Source organism: Castanea sativa, chromosome 2, assembly GCF_040712315.1.
Source record: "Castanea sativa cultivar Marrone di Chiusa Pesio chromosome 2, ASM4071231v1".
NCBI classification, from domain to species: Eukaryota; Viridiplantae; Streptophyta; class Magnoliopsida; order Fagales; family Fagaceae; genus Castanea; species Castanea sativa.
The window spans coordinates 861,182-883,018 of NC_134014.1; the positions used below are offsets into that span (position 1 = coordinate 861,182).

Consider the following 21,837-nt stretch of genomic DNA (forward strand, 5'->3'; position numbering starts at 1 on the left):
AAGAAAGTCTTTTCCTATAAAAAGTTTCTAAAAATATTTATTAAACTAATGCCTTTAAGGCATTTGTTAACTTTTCACTTAATAAAATTATAAAAATAATAAATCTTTTAAATTTTGAGAAGATCCCTCTTGACGCAACACTAACTATGATTTGGTGGCAAGGAAGCAATATTTAACCGACAAAAACTTTCACTAACCATGGCTAAGGTTTGGTCAAGTAAATTTTTTTAAATTTTAGAATATTTTCTTACTGTTATAGCTTATAATGGAAGGACTGATATATTGATTTCCTTAAATCTAAACGGGGGGAGTGTCATTTCTAAAGGTGTGCATGTGTTAGGTTGGGTCAGGTTGAAGGTTTTTTCAACCCAACCCACCATAGTGAGTTAAAAAAAAAAATCCAACCCAACTCAATCTATCACAAGGGTCCAACCCAACCCACGTAGATCGAGTTAGACCCATAGGTTGGACAATTTATTATGATTATTATTATTATTATTATTATTATTATTATTATCATCACAAATATATATGAACAAATTTATAACTAAATAATCATAAGCATAATACCAAATCAACACAAACTATATGAGGAAAACTTAGAGTTTGAATTTTATTTAGGAAAAGGGGAAAAAGAAATAACAATATTGTATAATTTATTTTTAAATATATATTAAATATGTTTTTTTATTTTAAATATATATTCAATATATATGAATATGGTCAAATTAAGTAGATTTTTGAATCTTATAACCTGAACCCAACCTAGCCCACTTAAAAAAAAAAAAAAATTCATAACTCAACACAACCAACTAACCTTTTATAACTTACCCAACTCGACATATTTGATTAGATCCAATTGATTTTGACGGGTTAACTCCACAATCATTTCCATGGATGTTTGGAAAGGAATGTAATCACCCAAATCTCGGTTATGTAATTTACACAAAAAAACAAAAACAAAAAAAACCCCAAAAGTCCAACGACACACCCACCTGCCCATGTAAGCATTTATTGCTCTGCCATTTTAGTTCCATCAACAAAAGCTTCCTGTTTTTTCAAACTGTTTTGATTAGCCCGTTAAATACAAAGCACAGCTTCTCTCTCTCTCTCACTCTGCATTTGTTTGTGTGAGACATGGCTTCCACTTGTGTCACTGGTTTTCTTGTAGCTTTGCTTGTTCTGCAACCTTGGATTGCTTTAAGCAACCTTTTCCCCCCTGTTTTCTCTCCTGTCTTTGGTTTGTTGTTTAACCTTTTACTTATTCTCTCTCCTAATATCTTTAAATTTCTTTTAACCTTCTGAGTCATAATTAAGTTCATTCTTTATTGGCTTTCTGTAATATACTGTTATTAATTCCCATCATGGCAGTTTCTTACAACTGGGCCTCCCACTCTTTCTTGATTTTCATATCTGTATGACTATAAGTTGGGATTGAAATGACTTTTGTCACACTGATTATCTTTTTCTTTTCTTTTTGTTACCACAGATGATGTGTGCAAAGAAGTGGTATGTGGAAAAGGAACTTGCAAGCCATCAAATCAAACCGCTTTCTCCTTGTTTGAATGTGAATGCTATCCTGGGTGGAAGCAGGCTAACTTTGGCCTTGCAGACAACAAGTTTCTACCTTGTGTGGTTCCCGATTGTAAGAGCTCTCTCTTTCTCTCAAATCCAAATGGCTTTGCGTGTGTGAATATATGACTACAATCCCTCACACTGCAAAAGAATTTGTTGATGAATTGCTTTGTATTTGTATTACTGAATGAGTAGCAATAGCTTGGTAAATTTTTATTAGTTTTTGTGGTGTTTGTTGATGGCATCAGAACACTTCTGTAGTTAATTACAAGATGTCAAGATCAAATAACAACCGTGGAAAATCTACAATATCAAGATTAGACATATTAATTAAAGTTGGTGATGTATGTCAATCACAGTCTAATTATCTCATAGAGTTGTGTTGCGTTGATATCTAATCTGTCCAACTTACTTGGAAGGGATAAACATTAAACACTTGTAAAGATGTGACGATGATCCTGTACCTGACCTGAAGTGTAATTTTTTATTTTACATGTTGGATGATAAGCCTTATGATTGTATATTAAACATTTGATCTAGTTTAGCAACAATTAAAGAATTCCATGATTTGATGATGCTGATAGTTTTTGGATGATTTTTTTAGGTACCGTCAATTACTCCTGCATGAATGCCTTCTCACCCGTCCAAGACAAAGGGAGCAGAGCTAATGAATCAATCTTCGATCGTAATAACATTTTTTTAACCTTATATGACATAGACTCATAGTTGCAGTTTTTTTACAAAAAATTAATATATTTATTTTGTTATTTTGGTCTTACAGCTTGCTACTGGACCAATTGTGGAGGTGGCTTTTGCAACAAAGCATCAAATTTCACATATAGCTGTGAATGTTCGAAGGATTATTATAATATTCTCAATGATACTTCCTTGCCATGCGTCCAAGACTGTAAGTGCACATGCCTACAAGTTGCCAAAGAAAATTGTTATGGGTAAAATGATACATTTAGGTGTGGAAAGATAAAACTTAATATTAACATATGACATATCTAATGTATACAAGTAGTATGTCTTCTTCTAATGTATTATATACAAGTAGTATGTCAGAAGAGAATCCCCAACTTAAGTTTTAATATTTGTGTTTTAGGTGCTATTGGAATGGATTGTTCAAACCTGGGAATATCATCTTCAAACAGATCTATTTCTGCAACACAAGTGTTGTATGATGATGGTATGAACCATGGTGAGTCGCAATTTAGACTTGCATATAAATCATCTTCTTGCTTTTTTTCTTTGCCAAGATAAATAGAAGGAAATTGAAATGGTAATGTCTTGATTTAACTCATTTTATTTTATTTTATTATTCAATCCATGATCAGAGCAGTTTTTTTTTTTTCCTTGGAGCTAAACAAACAGCAATTCCTCTGAATTCTATTGTTGTCTTGACTACTAGAGCAGTTTGCCTCTTCTTTAGAATGCAAAGGCGAGTGCAATCAAAGGAAGAAAAAAATACACTAGAAGATATCTGTCATCTAATAATAATGATTACTTGTCATATAAGCAACCAATAAGGCTGTTCTCTTATTTGACTAAATAAGTCCCTCAATCCCTTAACAACTTTTACTAATCTGAGTCTCTTTTTCCGGTTATAGAACTCCAGTATCTTTTCAAGAATTCACAGTTTACAACTTCATATACGAATTGAGTTGTCTGAGTTCTTGGGTTAATCTTCATTGGCTTGATTCATTTGTTTGACTTGTTTTCTTTTTTTACAGCTACTTCAATTCTACAAGGACATTCTCTTTGGCTGATAACCCTGATGACATTCATGGCTATGGTTCAGTGGAAATAAAAGGACTTAATTATATACTTAAGGCTTACGACCCTGCATTCCAGTTAGATTCCATAGATTTCATAGCTACTCCATTGCTTTTGGTTTTCCATCTAAGGTTTGCTGCCTGTTCTACTTGACCAGCGTTTCTATGTATGTATAATCAGGTCCTATAAATTAATTATGACATGAACAGGGAGGAGTATGTTGAATAGATATAACTCAGCACAGGACTTAGAGTAGAACATTTTAAGTATAGGGCATATATGCTTTTGTTGAACATGATTTGATGATATTGAGTTCTATTACCTATTTTGAGAAAATAAGACTGGTGTTGATTTGTTATGTTAACTTGTTTCTTTACTAACCATATAATTATTGGAATAAGAAATGGAATTCGTTAACCTTCAAAATGGCTGATCTTTGAACTTTGTTCACTGAGTTGTTGGCTCATTGTTGGTTTCACAAATGCTTTAGTGCTTGAATTTACATTGTTCAATTCAAAACTTAATTGAACAATCTCTTTGCTAAGCTGAAAGCCAGTATTACTTTGAAAATGTTTCCAAGGTGCTCACGAATGTGAACAAAAACTAGTAAAGCCCACAGCAAAAACTGGGCTTTTTTATGAAGCAAGAAAAATTCACAGCCACAATCAGAGAGAGGGTTTGAAGTGTGGAAGTTTGGGCTTTTATAAAAAAAATATTTTTTAATGTTCAGGACAAGATAGTAAGGGGTGAAGGTGAAGAAGATGACAAGGCAAGGTAGTAGAGGAGGAGGCCATTAAAGAGACGTTAGACTTCAAAATTCAAACACTGTTGCACCGACTTGCTCGCTTAATTTATTATATTCAAGCTTATTTTAACTATGTTTTAAAAAAATTTAGGTTATTCAAATTTTTATTTTAGAAGAGTTAAATAAGAAAAAAAATTTAAATATTAAATATAATTTTTATTTTGGGGCAATTCAGATTTCTGGACATTGCCTAGCACCATCCATTACTGAGAGTCATCTGTTTGAATGGGTTGTTGAAGTTGCCTGAAAAAATGTGTAAAAAGAAGTGCAAGTGAAAGAGAATTTATTACGCATTCACAAATGTAGTTTTAATTTAGAAAAGAAAGACTTTCGACTCTAGAGTAGACTCTAGACTTTACACTCTTAATTAAAAAAGTGTATATGCACGAAGTAATTTGAATAAGTTTTTTTTTTATTTTTTTAATACAAGATAGAATTTCTACTTTAGCATAATTTATGTGTATATGTTTTTGAAACTCTTTCTTAGAGACTTACCCCGGCCCTTGTCCCTCACACTCCACAAACACTTATACTTGTGGGGTGACCACTGCACCAAGAGTATGCGGTTGAATAAGTTTTTAAACTTGCCTAGAAAGAGTGTAAAAAGAAGTGAGAGTGAGAGAGAATTTATTACGCTTTCACTAATGTGGATATAAATTTTTAAAATAAAGACTTTAGACTCTAGAGTAGACTCTAGACTTTAAAATCTTAATTAAAAAATGAATATGCAAAGAGTCATACGTTTGAAAGGGTTGTTGAACTGGCCTGAAAAAGTGTGTAAAAAGAAGTGGGAGTGAGAAAGAATATATTATGCTTTTAAGGATGTGGGTTTAAATTCGAAAAATAAAGACTTTAGACGGTAAACTTTAAACTCTTAATGAAATCAACATATTAGTCATTTTATTAATAAAATGGTCTGATTAACGGGGGTCTTTTAGGGCACTTGTTAATGGAAAATTTTAGAAAAAATTAGTGCCATTTTTATAAGAAAATGTTTTCCCATAAAAAGTTTCTAAAAATATTTCATAAACTAATACCTTTAGGTCATTTGTCAACTTTTCCCTTAATAAAATTATAAAAATAATAAAATCTTTTAAATTTCGAGAAGATCCTTCTTGACATAACACTGACTACAATTTGGTGGTAAGGAAACAATATTTAACCAACAAAAACTTTCACTAACTATGGTTAAGGTTTGGCCAAGAGAATTTTTTAAAAAAATTTAGAATATTTTGTTACTGTTATAGCATATAATGGAATGACTAATGTACTGATTTCCTTAAATCTGAATGGAGGGGAGTGTCATTCCTAAGGGTCGGGCTGAGGGGTTTTTTCCACTCATTTCACCATAGTGGGTTAAAAATCCCACCTAACTCATGTAGATCGGCTTAGACCCATGGGTTGGACAGTTTTTTTTTTTAATTATTATTATTATTATTATTATTATTATTATTATTAAATTGAGCATTTGAACAACACCACCACACATAAGAGCAAATTTATAACTAAATGATTATAATCATAACACCAAACCAACACAAACAATACAAGGAAAACTTAGAATTTGGATTTTATTTAAAAAAATGAGAAAAAAAAAAGTAAATAACAAAATTGTATAATATATTTTTAAATATATATATTAAATATAATTTTTTATAATTTTAAATATATATTCAATATATGTAAGTTGGGTAGAGTAAGGTGGACTCGTAAATTTTATAATCCGAATCTAATTTGACCCACTATTAAAAAAAAAAAAAATTCACAACTTAACCCAACCAATCAACCTTAAAAATCAACTGCACCTAACAAATTTAGATCCAATCGATTTTAACGAGTGGGCGGCTGCACGCTCATTTCCTGGAAAGGAATGTAATCACCCAAATCTGAAATCTTAATTATGTAATTTACTAGAAAAGAAAAAACCATACCCCAAAGTCCAACGGGTCACCCCACCTGGCCATGCACGCATTTCTTGGAAAGGAACGTTAGCTTTCCCACTTCCATAATCAAATTAATTAGCTTCCTGTTTTTTCAAACTGTCTCGATTAGCCCATTAAATACAAAGCATAGCTTCGCTCTCTCTCTCACTCTGCCTTTCTTTGTATGAGACATGGTCCCATGGCTTCCACTTGTGTTACTGGTTTTCTTGTAGTTTTGCTTGTTCTGCAACCTTGGATTGCTTTAAGCTACCTTTTGCCCCCTCTTTTCTCTCCTGTCTCTGGTTTGTTTTTAAACCTATTACTTATTCTCCCTCCTAATATCTTTACATTTCTTTTGACCTTCCTGAGTCATAATGAAGCTCACTCTTTATTGGTTTTCTGTATTGTACTGTTATTAATTCCCATCATGGCAGTTTCTTACAACTGGGTCTCCCACTCTTTCTTGATTTTCGTATCTGTATGACTATAAGTTGGGATTGAAATTCGTCACACTGATTATCTTTTTTTTGTTTTCTTTTTGTTACCACAGATGATGTGTGCAAAGAAGTGGTATGTGGAAAAGGAACTTGCAAGCCATCAAATCAAAGCGCTTTCTTCTTGTTTGAATGTGAATGCGATCCTGGGTGGAAGCAAGATAACTTTGGCCTTGCCGAAAACTTCAAGTTTCTACCTTGTCTGGTTCCCGATTGTAAGAGCTCTCTCTTTCTCTCAAATCCAAATGGCTTATGTGTGTGTGAATATATGACTACAATCCCTCACAATGCAAAACAATTTGTTGATGAATTGCTTTGTATTTGTATTAGTGAATGAGTAGCTATAGCTTGGTAACTTTTTATTAGTTTTTGTGGTGTTTTTTGAGGTCAGAATACTTGTTTAGTTCAATATAGTTTATTTGGGAAAGTTGAAGGGGTCGTAAAAGTTAGATAAAATTTTGTGTTCAGTAGTCAGTGGACTAAATTTCTTGCAAAGAGAACAAGATGTCAAGATCGAATAACAACAGTGCATAATCTACCAGATCAAGATTAGACATACTAATTAAAGTTGGTGATGTATGTCAATCACACTCTAATTATCTCATAGAGTTGTGTTGCGTTGATATCTGTCCAACTTACTTGGAAGGGATAAACATTAAACACTTGTAAAGATGTGATGATGATCTTGTACCTGACCTGAAGAATAATTTTCTATTTTTTACTTTACGCGTTGGATGATAATATTAAACCTTTGATCTAGTTTAGCAACCATTAAAGAAGTCCATGATTTGATGAGGCTGATAGTTTTTGGATGTTTTCTTAGGTACCATCAATTACTCCTGCATGAATGCCTCCTCATCACCCGTCCAAGACAAAGGGAGCAGTGCTAATGAATCAATCTTCGATCGTAATAACATTTTTTTAACCTTAAATAACATATAAACTCATAGTTGCATTTTCTTTTTTAGAAATTAATTTATTAATTTTGTTATTTTGGTCTGACAGCGTGCCACCGGACCAATTGTGGAGGTGGCTTTTGCAACAAATCATCAAATTTCACATATAGCTGTGAATGTGCAAAGGATTATTATAATATTCTCAATGATACTTCCTTGCCGTGTTTACAAGATTGTAAGTGCACATGCCTACAAGTTGCTAAAGAAAATTGTTAGAGCATTAGCATGGGTAGAGCTAAAAATTTTAGTTCTTAACTCTTCAAAAACTTACTTTAACTATTTTACCACTTTACTTTACAAAATACCCAATATTAATGATTTTATTTTAGCATTCAACGCATTAAAATAATATAAACAATATAATAAAATATTATTTTCACTACAATAAACAACAAGCACAACCACCACCATAGCCATGGAAACCATCGCATAGCCACAACCAAAACTACCGCACAAAACATAAAACACCACACAAACCAAACCACAAATCGGATTGATTCTCAAAAAAAAAAAAAAAAAAAAACCACAAATTGGATTATTCATCAGTGTTGTCAATTTGATTAGACTGCACAAATTTGATCAAACTTTATCTCACTTCCATTCTCGTTGGTGAGGGACCCCATGGCAATGATTTCGAGGATTTCGAACACCGTTTTGGCTCAGGCCCGAAACTTATCGTCTACGGATTTTGAGGACGCCATTGAAGGAGATTCTTTTAGGGCAAGATGGGTCGGTGAGAGTGGAGGCAGGGACGGAGCTACAGTTTGGCATTGGGGGGCCATTGCCCCCCTGAGATTTTGAAAAACCAATAGCTATATATATGCAACAGGCTTGTGTTACAATTTAGGCCCAAGAAAAATTAAACCTGCCCCCCATCTCCAAACTCTTGGCCCCTTTCAAAAAAAAAAAAGTCTAAATAACACAACAAACCAACCCAAATAATAAGACAGATCAGGGAAGACAATTAAGTATACGTGAATATGAAGCATTTCTTTCTTCTTCCAGGCCCATTTATGTATTTTGTTTATCTCTTGGAATCTCCCTCCATACCCATTTATGTTATTTGTGTCTCCGTTTGTGATTGCATTGTTGTTTTTTTCTTTTTCTTTGTAAAATATGTTGCAAAACTGTGAAGTGTTGAGTGTGTGTGAGCGTGACCTATTGTAACTTATAAAGAGAATAAATTGAGTGAGTAATTACTAAAAAGTTACTTAGTAAAGTTAAAGAAACTTATTACAAAAAGAAGTAAAGTTAAAGAAAAAAATAATTGTATAGTTAATAAAAACATTTGGTTGGCTAATGGGTTGTTGAGGGAAATACATTAGCTATAACAAACTAATAAATTTATAAATTGAAAACTAAATTATGAATTGATAAGTAAAAAATTTATAATTAATTTCTTATGCATACTGTCCACATTCTTATATTTGTCTTTATTTAGTAATAATAATTAGTCTTTTTGTTCTTATATATAAAAAAAAACAAAAACAAAAATGAGTCCTTTTGTGAGATTCAACCTTAGAAGAATTTTGCCCCCCTGACTCGAAGTTCTGGCTCCATTCCTGAGTGGAGGAAAAGAAAAAAAAAATTAAAGGGAAGGGGGTGAGACTATGTATCCAAGAGAGAGTGACTGGAAGTGTGGAATAGGAAAAAAAAAATAAAAGGAAAGAAACATTATTTTAGCTCAAGAGGCCACTAATGCAGCCCTATTTTTGTTATATTATTGTTAAATTTAACAATTTGGCATCACAAATGTTAATGCTCTTATGGGTAAAATGATACATGTAGGTGTGAATAGTTAAAACTTAATACTACTCGTACATAATATATATCTAATATATTATGTACAAGTAGTATGTCAGAAAAGAATCCCCAACTTAAGTTTTAATATTTGTGTTTTAGGTGCAATTGGAACGGATTGTTCAACCCTGGGGATATCATCTTCAAACAAATCTACGTCAGCAACCCCAACATTCTCTAATGATGGTAAGAACCATGGTGAGGCTCGCAATTTAGACTTGTATATAAATCATCTTCTTGCTTTATTTCTTTACCAAGATAAATAAAAGAAAATTAATATGGTAATGTCTTGATTTAACATGATTTATTTTGTTTTATTATTCAAATGATGAACAGAGCAGTTTCTTTTTTTCCCTTTTTTTCTTGGAGCTAAACAAACATTGCAATTTCTCTGAATTCTATTGTTCTCTTGACTACTAGAGTAGTTTTCCTCTTCTTTAGAATGCAAAGGCGAGTGCAATCAAAGGAAAAAAAAAATACTCTAGAAGAAATATATCATCTAAAAATAATGATTATTTGTCATAAAAGCAACCAACAGGTTGTTCTCTTATTTGACTAAATGAGCCCCACAATTTCTTAACAACTTTAATATATACTTCTCAATTCATGATAATCGAAAGACCTAAGTCCTTTTTTCTTTTTTTTTCCTTTTATTAAGTAACCCATGAGACCCAACCGAACCGCATTATTATGTGAAAGAGCCACCATCAAAGCACCTCTAGGCTTTGGAATTTACAAAAGTTTGGTTTCTTCCATATTTGACAAAACGCAGCAAAATCAGCCACTGGCACTGGGAAATGGTTTCCTTTAAACAGGTGGCATAAAGATCAGGCCTAATAATCAGAACACGGGTTAGGGTTCGGATTCTTTAGATGAGTCTTTTTTTTTTACAAATTTTTTTGGTAGATTCTTTAGATGATTTTAATAATTTTATCCATAAGTTTATGCTTATTGATTAAAAAAATGAGCTATAATATAAAGTAATATAGTAAAGAGCAGTCTATTAGATAAAAACTAATAAAGCAAGGTCACATATTGTAATTAGCATAATATCTTCTTCTTTTTTTAAAGGAAGTGTTGTAATTAGCATAATGTTGATATCAATGAAATTATGCTAATTACAATAAAAGTGTTGTTAATGTTGATATCAACATTAACAACACTTTTATTGTATATCAATTATAATGTGCCAATCTGGTAAGAATGTAAGATACATATTACAACATGCCAAGAGTCTTGAAACTTACTTAATTGACACTTTATGGTATTCCAACATAAACATCAAGGTTCAAAGTTTAAACTCTTACTAAGAATTATTTAAAAAAAAAAAAGAAAAGGAAAAGGAAAATCAAACAAACCTCTCTTGAAGTTTGGGATAGTGACATTCAACCCTAAATCGTATAGGAAATAACTTTCCTCTCTCTTAAGATTTGAGAAAATCAATATATCAATCATTTTATTAATGAAATTGTCCGATTAACGGGGCCTTTTACGACATTGGTTAATAGACAATCTTAGGAAAGTTTTAATACCATTTTTATAGGAAAATCTTTCCCATAAATAAATTTTTAAAGATATTTTCTAAACTAATCTTTAGGGCATTTGTTAACTTTTCCCTTAATGAAATTATAAAAATAATAGAATATTTTAAAATTTGAGAAGATCCTTCTTGACCCAACACTAACTACGATTTGGTGGCAAGGAGCAATATTTAACCAACAAAAACATTCACTAACCATGGTTAAGGTTTGGTCAAGAGAATTTTTTTTAAATTAGAATATTATGTTACTGTTATAACTTATAATAGAAGGACTAATGTACTGATCTCCTTAAATCTGTATGGAGGGGAGTGTCATTTCTAATGGCCTGTTTGGATGTCTAAAAAAGGAGGGGGAGTAGAGTAGAGGGAAGGAGAGTAATTCAATTACCTTATTTGTGAGTTTTTTAAGGAAGGAGGGGGAGGGGTTTGAAGGGGTTTCAACTACCTCCAACCCCCTCATTTTTAATTCCCCCAAATTGGAGAGATTTGGAGGGAAAGTGGGGCACATAAAATTATTGATAAAGTAAATTACCTAATTTACCCTTATTATATTTATAAAATTACAATGTTAAAAACAAGGGGAAGACTTAATTACTCCATTCCCCATTACTAATTATAAAAACATCCAAACAAGGTGGGGGGTAATCATTCTCCTCTACTCTCCTCCCCACTACTCCCCTCCCCTCCCCTCTACTCTCCTCTACTCTCCTCCCTCTCTAAACTCCCAAACAGGCCATAAGGGTGTGCATGAGTTAGGTTGAGTCAGGTTAAGGGTTTTTTCCACCTAACCCACTATGGTTAAAAAAAGAAAAATCCAACCCAACCAAATCCATCATAAAGCCACGTAGATAGTTTTTTTTTTTAATTACAATTATTATTATTATTATTAAACTGAGCATTAGAAGTTAGAACAATACAACCACAAATAATAACAAATTTATAACCAAATAATCATAAGAATAACATCAAACCAACACAAACTATATAAGCAAAACTTAGAGTTTCGATTTAATTTAAGAAAATGAAAAAAAAAAAGTAAATAACAAAATTATATAATATATTTCTAAATATATATTACATATGTTTTTTAAATTTTAAATATATATTAAATATACATGGGTCAGGTTGAGTTAGGTAGATTCATGAATCTTACAACCCAAACCCAACCCAACTCACTGAAAATAATAATAATAATAATAATTTACAACTCAATTCAACCAAATGCATCAATCCTTAAAAACTATCTAACCTGATAGATTTGATTAGACCAAATCGATTTTAACGGGTTGACTGCACAATCATTTTCATGGAATTTTTTTTATTTTTATAAGCATTTCCATGGAAGTTTGGAAAGGATCAAAGGAATGTTATTAATCACCCAAATCTGGATTATGTAATTTACTATTAAAAAAAGAAAAGAAAAAAAAAACCATACCCCGAAGTCCAACGACCCACCGGCCATGTAAGCATTTATTGCTTAGCCACGTAAGCTTTCCAACTTCCGTCAACAAAAACTTCCCTGTTTTCCAAGCTTCTCTCTCTCTCACTCTGCCTTTGTTTGTGTGAGACATGGCTTCCACTTGTGTCACTGGTTTAGTGGTTTTCTTGTAGTTTTGTTTGTTCTGCAACCTTGGATTGCTTTAAGCTACCTTTTGCCCCTTCTTTTCTCTCCTGTCTTTGGTTTGTTGTTGAACCTTTTACTTATTCTCTCTCCTAATATCTTTACATTTCTTTAAACCTTCCTGGGTTATAATTAAGCTCATTCTTTATTGGTTTTCTGTATTATACTGTTATTAATTACCATCAAGGCAGTTTCTTACAACTGGGTTTTCCACTCTTTCTAGATTTTCATATCTATATGACTCTAAGTTGGGATTGAAATGACTTTTGTCACACTGATTATCTTTTCTGTTTCTTTTCGTTACCTTTTCTTTTCGTTACCATAGATGAATTGTGCAAAGATGTGGTATGTGGAAAAGGAACTTGCAAGCCATTAAATCAAAGTGCTTTCTTCATGTTTGAATGTGAATGCTATCCTGGGTGGAAGCAGGCTAGCTTTGGCCTTGCCGAAAACTTTAAGTTTTTACCTTGTGTGGTTCCCGATTGTAAGAGCTCTCTCTTTCTCTCAACTCCAAATTGATTATGTGTGTTTGAATATGTGACTACAATCCCTCACACTGCAAAAGAATTTGTTGATGAATTGCTTTGTATTTGTATTAGTGAATGAGTAGCAATAGCTTGGTAACTTTTTATTAGTTTTTGTGGTGTTTTTTGATGGCACCAGAATACTTTTGTAGTTCAATATGGTTTATTTGGGAAAGTTGAAGGAGTCCTAAAAATTAGATACATTGTCTGGTCACTAGTAATTGTACTTTGTAGTGGACTAGATTTCTTGCAAAGAGAACAACATGTCAAGATCGAATATAACAACAGTGCATTATCTAGAATATCAAGATTAGACATACTAATTAAAATTGGTGATGTATGTCAATGACACTCTAATTATCTCAGAGTTGTTTGGCGCTGAGATCTGTCCAACTTACTTGGAAGGGGATAAACATTATACACTTGTAAAGATGTGATGATGATCTTGTACCTGACCTGAAGAGTAATTTTTTATTTTACATGTTGGATGTAAGCCTTATGATTGTATATTAAACATTTGATCTAGTTTAGCAACAATTAAAGAATTCCATGATCTGATGATGCTGATAGTCTTTGGATGATTTTCTAGGTACCATTAATTACTCCTGCATGAATGCCTCCTTTCCCGTCCAAGACAAAGGGAGCAGAGCTAATGAATCAATCTTCGATCGTAATAACATTTTTTTTAACCTTATATGACATAGACTCATAGTTGCAGTTTTTTTTTTTAAATTAATTTAATAATTTTGTTATTTTGGTCTTACAGCTTGCCACTGGACCGATTGTGGAGGTGGCTTTTGCAACAAAACATCAAATTTTACATATAGCTGTGAATGCACAAAGGATTATTATAATATTCTCAATGATACTTCCTTGCCATGCTTCCAAGATTGTAAGTGCACATGCCTACAAGTTGCTAAAGAAAATTGTTATGGGTAAAATTACATTTAGGTGTGGACAGATAAAACTTAATATTAACATATGTCATATCTAATGTATACAAGTAGTATGTCTTCTTCTAATGTATTACATACAAGTAGTTTGTCAGAAGAGAATCCCCAAGTTAAGTTTTAATATTTGTGTTTTAGGTGCTATTGGAATAGATTGTTCAACCCTGGAAATATCATCTTCAAACAAATCTACTTCTGCAACACTAGTGTTGTATGATGATGGTATGAACCATGGTGAGTCGCAATTTAGACTTGCATATAAATCATCTTCTTGCTTTATTTCTTTGCCAAGATAAATAGAAGGAAATTGAAATGGTAATGTCTTGATTTAACTCGTTTTATTTTATTTTATTATACAATCCATGATCAGAGCAGTTTATTTTTTTTCTTGGAGCTAAACAAACAGCAATTCCTCTAAATTCTATTGTTATCTTGACTACTAGAGCAGTTTGCCTCTTCTTTAGAATGCAAAGGCGAGTGCAATCAAAGGAAAAAAAAAAAACTCTAGAAGATATCTGTCATCTAAAAATAATGATTACTTGTCATAAAAGCAACCAATAGGGCTATTCTCCTATTTGACTAAATAAGTCCCTCAATCCCTTAACAACTTTTACTGATCTTAGTCTTTTTTTCCGGTTATAGAACTCCAATATCTTTTCAAGAATTCATAGTTTAAAACTTGATATACAAATTGAGTTGTCTGAGTTCTTGGGTTAATCTTCCTTGGCTTGATTCATTTGTTTGACTTGTTTTCTTTTTTTACAGCTACTTCAATTCTACAAGGACATTCTCTTTGGCTGATAACCCTGATGATATTGATGGCTATGGTTCAGTGGGAATAGAAGGACTTAATTATATACTTATGGCTTACGACCCTGCATTCTAATTAGATTCCATAGATTTCATAGCTACTCCATTGCTTTTGGTTTTCCATTTAAGGTTTGCTGCCTGTTCCACTTGACCAGCGTTTCTATGTATATATAATCAGGTCTTATAAATAAATTATGACATGAACAGAGAGGAGCATGTTGAATAGATATAACTCAACACAGGACTTAGAGTAGAACATTTTAAGTATAGGGCATATATGCTTTTGTTGAACATGATTTGATGATATTGAGTTCTATTACCTATTTTGAGAATATAAGACTGGGGTTGATTTGTTATCTTAACTTGTTTCTTTACTAACCATATAATTATTAGAATAAGAAATGGAATTCAATAACCTTCAAAATGGCTGATCTTTGAACTTTGTTCACTGAGTTGTTGGCTCATTGTTAGATTCAGAAATGCTTTAGTGCTTGAATTTACATTGTGCAATTCAAAACTTAATTGAACAATCTCTTTGCTAACCTGAAAGCTAGTATTACACTGAAGATGTTTCCAAGGTGCTCGCGAATGTGAACAAAAACTAGTAAAGCCCATTCAAAGACTGGGCTTTTTTATGAAACAAGAATGAATTCACAGCCACAATAAGAGAGAGGGTTTGAAGTGTGGAAGTTTGGGCTTTATATTGTTATTTTTAATGTTCAGGACAAGATTGTGAAGGGGTGAAGGTGAAGAAGATGACAAGGCAAAGGTAGTAGAGGAGGAAGAGGAGGCCATTAAATAACTATGATGCACGGACACGGACACAAACAATGCACGGACACGGGCACGACACGGACACGGACACATCAATACGGTAATTTTTGAAAAACAAGAACACGACACGGCATGGACACGACAATTAAATAATTAATTAAATTTTATATTTAAGCATATTTTTAAATATTTTTAGACATAAAAAATTTTATGTCTAAAATTTAAATTATGTAAGAACTACAAATAAGCAAATTAACACCCAAAGTAATACAATAATATACATAAAATGTTTAGAGTACAAACCAAAAGTTTAAATAGACTCAGTTGATTTTTCACTCTCAGTATTCATTTTAGTAAATCACCTACAATATTTAAGTAATTTAACTTTAATAAAAAAATAAAATTATAGCAGTAACAACTGACAACATTATATTATAGGGCACATAATGTAACAACATTATATAATTTATATCCCAACGGTCACTGTGTGACCGTGGGAGTGGGATTAAAAAAAAAAGCGTTATAAGTTATAAGCGTTATAAGCAACTCGTCCCATTCACCCAAACAAATATCTGGAAAAAAAAACAGAGAGAAGCTTAAGCCTTAAAGAGGTCGAACCTGAGTTGTCCACGTCAAGAGAGAGAGATAGGAAGGGACAGGGACGATCAGACCTGAGTTGTCTATGGAGCTCGCCGATCTAGCTCCGGTGAGGGACAGAGGGCAGCGGGCAGAGGTCAGAGGTCAGAGGGAGAAGAAGTGAGAGCTTGAGAGTTGAAATGTGGGTTTCGGGCTAATGAGTTCTCACTTCTTAGACTTTTGTTTTAGGGTATATCATGAAATCAACGGTATTGGTAAGTCCATCCGTCAAAATCTGTGATTTTCCTTTTTCTTTTTTTCTTTTTTTTTCACTGCTGGCGTGTTTTAGGTTATTCAATTTTTATTTTAGAAGAGTTAAATAATAAATAAATATTAAATATAATTTTTATTTTGGGGCAGCTTAGATTTCGGGACATTGCCTAGCACCGTCCATTGCTGAGAGTCATCTGTTTGAATTGGTTGTTGAACTTGCCTAAAAAAATGTGTAAAAAGAAGTGGAAGTGAAAGAAAATGTATTACACCTTCACGAATGTAGTTTTAATTTGGAAAAGAAAGACTTTCGACTCTAGAGTAGACTAGACTTTACACTCTTAATTAAAAAGTGTATATGCACAAAGTCATCTGTCTGAATAATTTTTTTTATGCAAGATAAAATTTCAACTTTAGCATAATCTAATTGTATATATGTGTGAAGTTCCCTTCTGGAGACTTGAACCTCGGCCCATACCTCCCACACCTCACAAGCACTTATACTTGTGGAGTAACCACTGCACCAAGGGTGTGCGGTTGAATAAATTGTGTTTTTTATTTTTATATAAGATAGAATTTCTATTCTAGCCTAATCTAAGTGTGTATGTGTGTGAAGCTCCCTCCTAGAGACTTAAACCCCGGCTCTTGCCCCCCACACCCCACAAGCACTTATTAGAGTGACCATCGCACCAAGAATATGCGGTGGTGGTTGAATAAGTTGTAAACTTGCCTGAAAGAATGTAAAAAGAAGTGAGAGTGAGAGAATTTATTACGCTTTCACTAATGTGGATATAAATTTGGAAAACAAAGACTTTAAACTCTAGAGTAGACTCTAGACTTTACAATCTTAATTAAAAAGTGAATATGCAAAGAGTCATATGTTTAAACGGGTTGTTGAACTTGCCTGGAAGAGTGTGTAAAAAGAAGTGGGAGTGAGAAAGAATATATTATGCTTTCAAGGATGTGGGTTTAAATTCGAAAAATAAACACTCTAGACGGTAAACTTTAAACTCTTAATTAAATCAACATATTAGTCATTTTATTAATATAATGGTCTAATTAACCGGAGTCCTTTAGGGCACTTGTTAATGGAAAATTTTAGAAAAATTTTAGTACCATTTTTATAAGAAAATATTTTCCCATAAAAAGTTTCTAAAAATATTTCCTAAACTAATACCTTTAAGTCATTTGTTAACTTTTCCCTCAATAAAATTATATAAATAATAAAATCTTTTAAATTTTGAGAAGATCCTTCTTGACATAACACTAACTACAATGTGGTGGCAAGGAAGCAATATTTAACCAACAAAAACTTTCACTAACTATGGTTAAGGTTTGGTTAAGAGAATTTTTTTTTTAAAATTTAGAATATTTTTTTACTATTATAGCATATAATGGAATGACTAATGTATTGATTTCCTTAAATTTGAATGGAGGGGAGTGTCATTTCAAAGGGTTGGGCTGAGGGGTTTTTTCAACCCATTCCACCATAGTGGGTTAAAAATCCAACCTACCTCAAGTAGATCAGGTTAGACCCATGGGTTGGACAGTTTTTTTTTTTTAATTACTATTATTATTATTATTAAATTGAGCATTAGAACAACACCACCACAAATAAGACCGAATTTATAACTAAATAATTATAATCATAACACCAAACCAACACAAACAATACGAGGAAAACTTAGAGTTTGGATTTTATTTAAGAAAAGGAGAAAAAAAGTAAATAACAAAATTGTATAATATATTTTTAAATATATATTAAATATATTTTTTTGTATAATTTTAAATATACATTCAATATATGTGGGTCAGGTAGAGTTAGGTAAATTTGTGAATTTTATGATCCGAACCCAATCTAATCCACAGTAAAATACAAAATAATTCACAACTCAATTCAACCAATCAACCCCTAAAAATCAACTCCACCTAACAAATTTAGTTGGATCGAATCAGTGGTTTCCATGCTCTCTTATTTGGATTGAAAGAAAGACAAAAACAAAAAAACAAAACTTCCCTTTCTATCTCTTCTTTCTTTTTTATCCCTTCGACAAATTGCATCTTGCTAGAGATATTTTTTTTTAGAAAGACTCTCCATTGGCTAAAAAATAAGAAAATAGAAAGAATCTAAATAAAGGCGCATACGCGGGACTTTAACTGGTTGGCTGCTGCACGCTCATTTCTTGGGAAGGAATGTAATCACCCAAATCTGAAATCTCAATTATGTAATTTACTAGAAAAGAAAAACCCATACCCCAAAGTCCAACGACCCACCCCACCTGGCCATGTAAGCATCTATTGCTCAGCCACGTTAGCTTTCCCACTTCCTATTTTTTCAAACTGTCTCGATTAGCCCATTAAATACAAAGCACAGCTTCGCTCTCTCTCACTCTGCCTTTGTTTGTACGAGACATGGCTTCCACTTGTGTTACTCCTGCATGAATGCCTCCTCACCCGTCCAAGACAAACGGAGCATAGCTAATGAATCAATCTTCGATCGTAATACCATTTTTTAACCTTATATGACATAGACTCATAGTTGCAGTTTTTTATAAAATTAATTTATTAATTTTGTTATTTTGGTCTTACAGTTTGCCACTGACCGATTGTGGAGCTGGCTTTTGCAACAAAACATCAAATTTCACATGTAGCTGTGAATGTGCAAAGGAATATTATAATATTCTCAATGATACTTCCTTGCCATGTTTCCGAGATTGTAAGTGCACATGCCTACAAGTTGCTGAAGAAAATTGTTATGGGTAAAATGATACGTTTAGTTGTGGACAGTTACAGCTTAATATTAATGGATGACATATCTAATGTATACCAGTAGTATGTCTTCTTCTAATGTATTATGTATAAGTTGTATGTCAGAAGAGAATCCCAACGTTTTAATATTTGTGTTTTAGGTGCAATTGGAATGGATTGTTCAATCCTGGGAATATCATCTTCAAACAAATCTACTTCTGCAACACAAGCATTGTCTGATGATGGTATGAACCATGGTGAGTCTCGCAATTTAGACTTGCATATAAATAGAAGGAAATTGATATGGTAATGTCTTGATTTAACTCGTTTTATTTTATTTTATAATTCAATCCATGATTAGAGCAAATTTCTTTTTTTCCTCGGAGCTAAACAAACTGCAACTCCTCTGAATTCAATTGTTATCTTGACTACTAGAGTAGTTTTCCTCTTCTTTAGAATTCAAAGGCGAGTGCAATCAAAGGAAAAAAAAAAATACTCCAGAAGAAATATGTCATCTAAAAATAATAATTACTTGTCATAAAAGCAACCAATAGGGTTGTTCTCTTATTTGACTAAATAAGCCCCTCAATTGCTTAACAACTTTTGCTGATCTGAGTCTCTTTTTCCGGTTATCGAAGTCCAATATCTTTTCAAGAACTCACAATTTAAAACTTGGTATACAAATTGAGTTGTTTGAGTTCTTGGGTTAAACTTCCTTGGCTTGATTCATTTGTTTGACTTGTTTTATTTTTTTTACAGCTATTTCAATTCTACAAGGACATTATTTTTGGTTAATAACCCTGATGACATTCATGACTATGGTTCAGTGGAAATAGAAGGACTTAATTATATACACAAGGCTTACGGCCCTGCATTCTAGATTCCAGTTAGATTTCATTGCTACCCCGTTGCTTTTGGTTTTCCATAGTTCCACTTGACCAACATTTCTATGTATATATGATCAGGTCCTATAAAAAAATAATGACATGAATAAGGAGGAATTTGTTGAATAGATATAACTCAGCACAAGACTTAGAGCAGAACATTTTAAGTATAGGGCATATACGCTTTTGTTGAACATGATTTGAAGATATTAAGTTCTATTACCTACTTTGAGAAACTAAGATTGGTATTGATTTGTTATGTTAACTTGTTTCTTTACTAATCATATAAATATTGGAATAAGAGATGTAATTCATTAACCTTCAAAATGGTTGATCTGCGAACTTTGTTCACTGAGTTGTGGGCTCATTGTTGGATTCAGATATGCTTTAGTGCTTGAATTTACATTGTCCAATTCAAAACTTTATTGAATATCTCCTTGCTAAGCTGAAAGCTAGTATTACTCAGTAATGCATGTGCAAAAAGAATTCACATATCCAAATGACTTTATTCCCAATTGGATAAAAGTTCCGAATCTACAGCTCATATTTCCATTCAAACTTTAATATATACTTCTCAATTCATGATAATCGAAGCCTAGGTCGTTTTTCTTTTTCCTTTTATTAAGTAGCCCGTGTGATCCAACTGAACCACATTATAATTTGAAAGAACCACAAACGTTGGTGGGCTAGTACCTAACAAAGCAGCCACCATCAAATTAAAGCACCTCTCGGCTTTGGAATTTACAAAAGTTTGGTTTCTTCTATATTTGACAGAAGGCAGCAAAATCAGCAATTGGCACTGGGAAATGGTTTCCTTTAAACAGGTGGCATGAAGATTAGGCTAAATGATCAGAACACGGGTTCAGATTCTTTAGACGATTTTTTTTTTTTTTTTTTAATTTTAGTAGATTCTTTAGATGATTTTAATAATTTTTTTATGTAAGTTTATACTTATTGATGAAAAAACGAGCTAGTATATAGTAAATAGTGATACGGTAAAGAGCAGTCTATTTGGTAATAACAATGTGACATTGTAATTAGCATAACATCAATTTCATTGATATCACCATTAACAACACAATTACAATGTGCCAATCTCATAAGATATATACTACAACGGATTTGACTTACCTCCAGTACTTTTTTAACTGGAATCTCATTTTGTTTTAATGAGAAACTGTCATATCATCTACAAATTAAACTCATTACCACTTATCATTGTATATTTAAAACAAAAAAACATATCTAATTAAAAAAGTATTGGATATAAGCCAAATCCTACCATAATATATCAAGAGTCTTGTAACTTAATTGACACTTTCTGGTATTTCAACATAAACATCAAGGTTCTCTATCTCCATATGGCCATATTCTTACTTCAGCCAAATCTTCCTTTATTGCCAACAATTGTATTTCTTTTTCTCATGTATGCAAAATTGCTAATATTGTAGCTCACAACTTACCTAAACATGCTAGACATGTTAGAGGTTTGTCTATGTGGATAGAGGATATTTCTCTAAACTTGGTTTTTGTTCTCTTAGCCAATCACCACTGATTTTTCTTGAATGAAATTCAAAGTATTCCTTTTCAAAAAATAAAAAATTCATACTCTTACTATGAATTATTTTTTTAAAAAGTAATATAAAAGAAAAATTACACAAACTTCTCTTGAATTTTGGGACATTAGCACTTCACCCTAAATCTTATGGGAAATAACTTCCCCTCCCTTAAGATTTGAGAAAATCAACATATAAGTCATTTAATAATAACAGGGTCCAATTAATGGGAGTCCTTTAGGGCACTTGTTAATGG

At 32.3% G+C, this 21,837-nt stretch overlaps 1 protein-coding gene across 4 annotated transcripts; it reads left to right on the top strand.

Moving 5' to 3' along the window:
* Nucleotides 1–1,043: 1,043 nt before the first annotated feature.
* Nucleotides 1,044–15,132, top strand: LOC142625891 (uncharacterized). Of its 4 annotated transcripts, none has more exons than XM_075799639.1 (10): nt 1,044–1,240; nt 1,490–1,645; nt 7,396–7,479; nt 7,578–7,703; nt 9,431–9,526; nt 12,815–12,973; nt 13,603–13,683; nt 13,780–13,905; nt 14,102–14,197; nt 14,729–15,132. In XM_075799639.1, exons 1-10 carry the CDS (start codon nt 1,138–1,140, stop codon nt 14,803–14,805), a joined length of 1,104 nt encoding a protein of 367 aa, XP_075655754.1. In that variant the 5' UTR covers nt 1,044–1,137; the 3' UTR covers nt 14,806–15,132. The 4 variants fall into 4 exon arrangements, with proteins under 4 accessions (XP_075655754.1, XP_075655751.1, XP_075655753.1 ...); XM_075799636.1 differs by lacking the exons at nt 1,044–1,240; nt 1,490–1,645 and adding exons at nt 6,233–6,380; nt 6,629–6,787; XM_075799638.1 differs by lacking the exons at nt 1,044–1,240; nt 1,490–1,645 and adding exons at nt 6,233–6,380; nt 6,629–6,787 and having other exon boundaries at nt 9,431–9,514.
* Nucleotides 15,133–21,837: the final 6,705 nt, after the last annotated feature.